Source organism: Dreissena polymorpha, chromosome 10 (genome assembly GCF_020536995.1).
Source record: "Dreissena polymorpha isolate Duluth1 chromosome 10, UMN_Dpol_1.0, whole genome shotgun sequence".
Classification (NCBI taxonomy): Eukaryota; Metazoa; Mollusca; class Bivalvia; order Myida; family Dreissenidae; genus Dreissena; species Dreissena polymorpha.
The window spans coordinates 62,924,090-62,932,160 of record NC_068364.1 but is presented as its reverse complement, the minus strand read 5'-3'; the positions used below and the strand labels follow the sequence as shown (position 1 = coordinate 62,932,160).

General features: G+C 33.6%; 1 protein-coding gene across 1 annotated transcript; it reads right to left on the bottom strand.

Moving 5' to 3' along the window:
- Positions 1–5,292: 5,292 nt before the first annotated feature.
- Positions 5,293–6,861, bottom strand: LOC127847044 (uncharacterized). The gene is made up of 3 exons (XM_052378575.1): positions 6,716–6,861; positions 6,168–6,290; positions 5,293–5,687 (listed from the first exon to the last, which is right to left on the bottom strand). Exons 1-3 carry the CDS (start codon positions 6,762–6,764, stop codon positions 5,503–5,505), a joined length of 357 nt encoding a protein of 118 aa, XP_052234535.1. The 5' UTR covers positions 6,765–6,861; the 3' UTR covers positions 5,293–5,502.
- Between the last annotated feature and the right edge of the window lie 1,210 nt (positions 6,862–8,071).

Genomic DNA, 8,071 nt, shown 5'->3' with positions numbered 1-8,071 from the left:
CCAAAATAACATGGAACACGAGTAATGGCATCTCTGTGTACGTGGCATGCAAATCTCGCATGCTTATTTTGCTTCTAATCTCAATTGTACATTTATGCAAGTTCCGTTGAAATTGATTTCACTAATAACAAATAAATTAATGTTGATGTTCGTTGAAAGTATTTTTTATATTCCATTATACACATCGTGTGAGTTTTGGTTTATAAATAGTTTTGTGCAAGCTTCACCCCAAAAATCTAGTAAGTGTGCAAATATTTGGCTTAAATATAAACTTCGTTGTGTACGGCGAATAGAACCTGATGTGTACGGCGTATAGCAAAATAAAATTTAATTGTGTACGGCGAATAGTTTTGAGTTTGGTAACCAACAATGCAAAAGAAGGGGACTCCTGAACGGGATTATTTTTATCGGTGACATTTTCCCTTATTTGAGATATATTTGTATCCTAATTGGGTGCAATTCGTCTATTTTGGAACGAGTGGAAATGCAGAAACAAATGAAACACATTAAAACAATCATATGTACGGGGTTTTGTTTGACTGTCATGTGCACATAGATGCAAGACACATGTGTATACAAACATACTGACTTTAACAAAAAAGCCTCATTCAAAACCATTTTATCTCCACGCTTTTTTGGAACAAAAATGACGTTTCATTCATTCTTAATCATCGATTGATAGCAGAAAGTTTGTCATTGCAATTTAATTTAAGAAATAAATAATATATACTTAAAAAAAACGTTTAATTTCATCATTCTTGGGATAATAATAACATCTTTATTTATTCTTGAATCTTTATTTGAGAACAGACTGCTTGGCGTTGCAATATTATCAATGCGTCTTTGTCGCTGGCTAATGCACGTGCTCCCCCATGAATTTTACTCAAATCGACATTAACTTAACCCCTTCGTAAAAACCTTGTTTTTCTTGGAGCATTTGATTTTCAAATTGATATAAAAAATGCTCAATACAAAATGGACATTTAACAAGTTTATGTTTAATTAAAGAAATTCTTTTGTTCTGCCTTCAAATTCACATATTTTCCGTGATAAGACCTATTGATTACTAAGTACGTACCCTGGTTTGACATTGGCGAGTACTCTAAACTTGGGGGAGGGTAGTTGTTTTCAGAATTGACGTTACGTCAGTTTGAACGTTTAAATTGTCAAACGTCAACGTTAAATAGTATACTGTTATACTCTTAATTATGCAGCCCCCCCCCCCCCTTTGAAGAAGAGGGGTATATTGTTTTGCTGGATGATCTGGATAGATTGATTCTACTTTGAAAAGCGACAAAAGTTTAACGTGTTCCCGCAGTGTATGTTTGGAGCATAAATCAGAACGAGTTTTCGCCTGAAAATGGTATTTGCAAGCACTAAAAAATAGCAGTTAACTGCATAGGCTTGGTAAACTGGGTTAAACATTCAAATGAATTAAAATCACAGGGAATGTTTTCACTAACTATTTATTTGATTATAATCAGTTATCAGATTAGTGTTTAAATGTCAATACGCTGCAACTATTCGCCGTACATGACTTTAACTATTCACCTTACACGACTTTTGCCATAAACAACTATTCGCCGTACACTAGAGTTAATTTATTTTAATAAATTTACACGAACAATAATCAAACCAAGACCAGAAATAGCGTTAAGATAGTATATATTGCATATAAGAATAGGAAATCAACTCCATACACGATGACAAACCATGTGATCATAAGAGAAAAGCTGTTTCTTCGAGAAGAACTAATTTCAAACCGCTGTCAAGCAGTCATAAATTTGTGTAAATAACGCTTCAACAATACGAATTGCAATAAAAATACACATTTCTGAACATATTAATATTTCTGTAAGATGCCTAACACGCACTAGTTATCCAAGAGCGAGTAGTTATTAGATATTTTAGGTAAATATTTACTGCTCCGCATGGTTGGTTTGTTTAGTTTCGCTTCGCTGGTCATCTATTTCCCGTGGTGATAAAAGACGGTGATACTGTGGTACATATTGTTTTTGCCGTGTCTGTCTGTTGGTTTGTTGGTTTGTTTGCGTTAGACTTTAACATTGGCCATAACTTTCGCAATATTGAAGATAGCAACTTGATATTTGGCATGCATGTGTATTTATGGCGCTGCACATTTTGAGTGGTGAAATGTAAAGTTCAAGGTCATTCTTAAAGGTCATAGGTCAAATATATGGGGGGACATAGTGTTTCACAAACACATCTTGTTTATATATATATTTAGCCATTTATATAATTAGATCTAGATATTTTTTAATCGTCTTTTAATTAATCAAAGCCATTTTGTTTTCTTCAACTTATGCTTACAATTGATTAATGGGAATCTTTGGAGTACAAATATTATTCACAAAAACATAAAAGTTAACATATAATTTCACTAGTGTTTTAACAACAAGGCATTTAAAAATTACACATATGCACAGTGTCTACAATTTGCAGTTACAAAATTCTTGTTTTATAAAGTTTCTTTTTTTTTTACTTTTAAGTTAAGAACAATTAGTAATCCAATGGAAAATGCTAGTACAAGGCGTTCCCAATGATCAAGTCTTATTTAGTTTTTTTCACTGCATTATTTCGAAACTATTTCCAACGCGGTTACATTGAATAAGTTCTCTCTGAATAATAATCACTTTTTTCAAGAAGTCTTTTATAATTGTCATTTCATTGTTTACAATCATAGCAAACATAAAAATTCTTGCCCTTATACATTGAGAATAACAGGTTACTGTCCCATCGTTTCTTTTTATCATACCACATTTTCTAAAAACCTGCAAAACAATCCCTTTTTTTATTTAAAATGTACGGATCCCCGCTGATTTTGCTGATGTTTCATGTTGATAGAAATTGTTGACTTTATGGCAAATCCCACGTAACTCCAAACATTGACTGATATAAGAACTTCCTGTTGACCCATGATGTAAATCAGGCAACGTTATATCAGGCAGATATCAATGCGGTGGCATGATATATATATATTTATCCTGTCACATGCCTTTAAATCAGCCCGATAACCAGGTAACCTAATATCCCAAAAGATATTAGGCTAGATGACCACGTGACCTCGATTATCCGTCAGTTGTTGTCCGCACATGCGCACGCCTGTACTATTTTCTATTTATAAAATATACTTGTTTTCAATTTAAAAAAATTACAACATACGTGTAAAGTACTGTTTGTTTAAAAATTATTATATTAACAGCATAATTTCGTATTTGTGTATTGAATTAATAACGATTGACTCGATTTCTGTGTTGTTTAACAAGACGGAAGCTATCCTAAGCGTTTTGCATGACGTGACGTCACAATGTTTTTGCTGCGGCGTGTTTTTCCCCATATTAAATATTTAAACACAAAATAATGGAAAACTATATATTTTAGAAACATTTCAACGAGTGTTGTAAATGTGACAGGATAAATAGAATAATAGGTTGGTGACGTGGATGGAGAATGGTTATCTGGCTCGTCGGAGGATCTTATCGGGTGAGCCGAACTTCCTCTGACTTGCCAATTAACCATTCTCCATCCACGTCACCAACCTATTATTCTCTACATATTTATTCAAAAATATTTTTTAATTGAGGTTTTATTACAGGCTAACCCGGACAGATATATAAATAATGTGTTAATATAAAAACGTGTAGATGTGTTAATTTCAACACGTTAATAGAGCATATTCGTTCGAGAAAGATACATGTTATAAGCCACACAAAATGCTTTATTTGTGTTATGATCGATTAGGAAGTTCAATATGAAATGTCAAGAGAAATAGTAATCGACAAACAACTTGAAATCGTGATCCTGGTATGTTGTGATGATTTATTATAACATATTATGCACAAACAAAACAAGCGTTAAATTATTTTTTAATTGCAGATATTAGTTTAAGAACATTGATGCATTAATGAACATGTGAACAAGAAATTAGAATTTTGTTTAATGTGACCAAAATAAAATTAAGATTCACATAAAAGGCATGTTTCAACAGACGGTTATTTGTATTGTTAAGGCGTAATGTGTCGACCAAGTACGTTGACGCCTCAATCAATACCCTGTTAAAAGCTAATAAATGCTTAAGAAATGTGAATATATATTTTTGACATTGTAGTATTCTTTAATCAATTAATGCATTCGGTACCATTCTAGACTACGGTACTCTATATGAGTCGCATTCGGAGTAAACTGGGCTTAATGCATGTGCGTAAAGTGTCGTTCCAGATTAGCCTGTGCAGTCCATACAGGCTTATCAGAAACGACACTTTCCGCCTCTATTGGGTTTTTGCTCAGAAGAGACTTCATTTAACCCTTTGCATGCTGGGAAATTTGTCGTCTGATAAAATGTCGTCTGCTGAATTTGTAAAATAAGCATTTTCTTCATTTTTTTTTCAAAGAATACTATCAGAATATCAAACAGTTTGGATCCAGATGAGACGCCACGTTCTGTGGCGTCTCATCTGGATCCAAACTGTTTGCAAAGGCCTTTAAAATCCGGTTCCAGCACTGAAAGGGTTAAACAAAAAATGTCATACAAGCGGAAAGTGTCGTCTTTGATAAGCCTGTGTGGACTGCACAGGCTTATCTGGTATGACACTTTTCGCACATGCATTAAACCCCATTTTCACAGAGCACAGCTCATGTAGAACTAAAGCGGTCAACTCAGCATGCATTATCAAAGCTATGACGTGGGTTTTTGTCACTGCATTCAATTTTAAAATAGCAATTTGATTGAATAGATATCGAGCGTTTTACTTGAGCATTTTAACAACAATTCAAACACTCCACATATAATTTTCATTTTTTAGAAAGCCCTTTCAAATGTCAAGCATTTCAATTGATATATTTTTTGAAAGAAAATGTTACTTGTCATCATTCGCCCACCGCCGCTATTCATGAATCTAATGAATTGAAGTTTTTTTTCTATTTCTCTATTGCCATAGTCTCATGGCTATTAGAAAGTGTTATAAATAAAACAAATGCCACTGTCATGTGGTTATATGGTCGAAGGGAAGTTTCAAAACTCCTTGTTCGTATAATTGTTCGTAACCTCTATTTTGTTTAATATTAGCTTTAAAATACAATCGCACATGAAAACTATTTTCATTTTAGTTATATGTCTGCACTAAAAAATTGTATATGCATTCCTTAATATTTCTCCTTACAAATTTATGTCCATTTAGGCCGTGTGGTTATTGATCAGTGGCATTAACTATCAAATTTAGGTATTTCACATTCAAAATAATTAATGTCCCATATATAAACAAAAAAGATAAATAACTTATGAAATTAACTTTATTAACTTGACGCTTCGTATTAAATCAGCATGAAATCGTCTGTATGTAAGGCTTTAAAATGACGAGCAATAACACATAGTGTATATTTAATATGTGAAAAAATTCAATCATTTGAAATAAATGTCATTCAAAACCAAATAAATAAATTTATTTATAAAGCTCTGCTTTCCTACGGTTCAACATATCGCTGTTACTTCTGATCGAGACCAAAATAAGCGGCGACAAACGCTAGCACGAGTGTCAACACAGAAAATGTGATACGACTGCCACTGTTGCAATAGTCGGTGTCACAGTAGCACTCCTTAACTCCACCGGAAGTGGTGCAAGACCTGCTGAAGATGATGTAGAGGAATCTCTCGCAGGATCGGGTTACGGCTGGAAAACAAATGCGGATTTATTAATCCATTTATTCCTAGTGGACTCTCCCATCCTTCTGAATTGGATCAATTTATTTCCAAAATTAGGTATGTCTAGTACATGTATTTCTATATTAAGAATATTTCTTACAGAAATTCCTATAAGCAAATAGCGCAGACCCTGTTGAGACGCCGCATCATGCGGTGTCTCATCTGGGTCTACGCTGTTTGCCAAGGCTTTTTTTCTAGACGCTATGCATAAATGGGTTAAACAGACAACCAAGCGCTCAAAGATACACAACAAGCAAAACGTTGACACTTGTTTTTATTGTTGTTGTTGTTTTGTTAGACTGTTCAATAATTTTACACTTCATTAATAAAATAAAATTGTATTTAGTAGAATTCAATATCAAGTGTGGACAATAAAATATTCCAAACTGCTTTTTTATTCACTTTTAAAGAACGTTGCTGTAAGTTTATGACGTAAAACTTCACTTACCGCCGTTTATCTCCGTCTTTTTACAGACAGTGCATCCAGACTCTGTATTGAGAGAGAGATTCAGATTACACGCCGAACTTCCGGAACACACGTAGCAGATGACAGACGCTGCCCCACCATTCGCTAAGAAGATCAATAAAGGGTTATTCAACAAATTTTATTTTGTTAAAAAAATAATTAAAAAAACGTATGTAGTTTAGCGAGAAAAGTCAGTTTATCTTAGGAAATACAAATGCTTCAATTGAAAGTATGAATACAAAAACAAACAGTCACACGTGCACCAGATCAGTATATAACTGAGCGTATGTTGTGCAAAACGTCGTTCGAATGAAGCAAGCGTAACAACATTTACAACAGGAACAGTTAGCAAGTATCATGTTTAGTTGTGAGTAAAAAATTATAAACCAGCAAAACAATTTGTTTCTAAATTATGTGACGCAAAAATACACACTGTTATTTATTCGCAAGTATATGATTATTGTGTTTTTTTTAATAACATCATACATCAACATATTAAAACAAGCTAAAAGTTATAAAAATGCAATTACCGCTCAAAAGCAGCGCCGTGACAAAGAATGCAAGTCCAAACCGTTTCATTGTCAAACGATCTCTAACACGCTTTGGTTAGATACAGGTTTATACACCCTGTCGTTATGATTTCACAAGAGATACAGCAAAGTCTTCGTTCGCTCACCTGTGCAATACATTTTAGTAAAACCTGCAACGAAAGAATTGCAGAAAAGACTTATACGATATCAAGAGTGTTTTCCCGAAGAACCAGAGACCCATGACCCACGGTCAAATGCAACATTTGCCCAGTTACACTGGGTTCGCCTGTTGCAACGGGAAATTCAAAGCATCTGGTTCGGGTAAAGTTTCTTCCAAGAATATTTTGCTTCAGTCGATTATAAGTGTTTATTTGAATCGTATTGCTATTTTAAAGTTTGTTAATCCGTACAAAATAGTATTTATTGTGTTTATGGCATATTTAATTTTCCATCAACTCGTGTTATGTTTCACATCAAGATTTTAAACAATACATTACAATACGAAAAAGTTTAAGTTAACTAAGGTAAATATTTACCAATATTCCTCGTTTATGACAATATGAAAATTTAAGAAATCGGGGCCTATAATCAAAACCTGTTAAGGGTCAAACTGGTTAATGTGACCCCTAACATTTATTAAGTTTTTTGTTTGTTTATTAAACCGCGTCAATTAAGACTATGTTTGTTTAATGCTTAATTGTGTGTGTTTTCCCCATTGGGGTGTCTCCTGTTGTTTCTCTTTTTTTGGGAGGGGGGGTGAGGAGGCGGACGGTGTCGGTAAGTTACAAATATCGTCTAATAAGACATTACATTGATAATTTATGTTTCAAATATTGAATTGATTGAAGGTAATGTAAAATATAATTGAGATTATGTTTTAAATTAATAAGAAAAGACACAACATATGCATTTCCAATTACATTCCAGCAAACAATCAAATACTAGAAGTTATGGCAAACTTAGTGCATAACTGCCATTAACGCGCATTTATACTATAATTCTGGTTACGAATTTTGTGTCAGCTATTTTCTCAATAACTTGTTTCATTCTATCTTTATACAATTTCGATATGTTTACCTAATTGTTGACAAAACATAGACTCGCTTTCAGAAAGGTGTTTTGCATTTTCGAGCCTTTACATGTATTTTCTGAAAACATGCGTGTACCCAGTAGAGCCATCAACACAGTTCCATTCTGGCTTTTATCTTAGCAGGCATTCAAGCGTTGAATAGGCAGACAAACTTGAAGCGATTATTAAAATTACCTTGAGTATTCAGCAGTTAAATTCGTTTTACTGAACGGGGTCCATTCAATCGCTGTTTAAGTGCAGACAAACACACTTAAATCAACCCAAGT

Bases quoted from the DNA above. Each gene is read 5' to 3' on its own strand.
- LOC127847044 (XM_052378575.1), bottom strand. From the start codon at position 6,764: ATGAAACGGTTTGGACTTGCATTCTTTGTCACGGCGCTGCTTTTGAGC. The intron at 6,291-6,715 runs GTAATTGCATTT...TGATCTTCTTAG, and splicing joins CACGGCGCTGCTTTTGAGCG to CGAATGGTGGGGCAGCGTCT. The intron at 5,688-6,167 runs GTAAGTGAAGTT...TTTGTTTTCCAG, and splicing joins AAAGACGGAGATAAACGGCG to CCGTAACCCGATCCTGCGAG.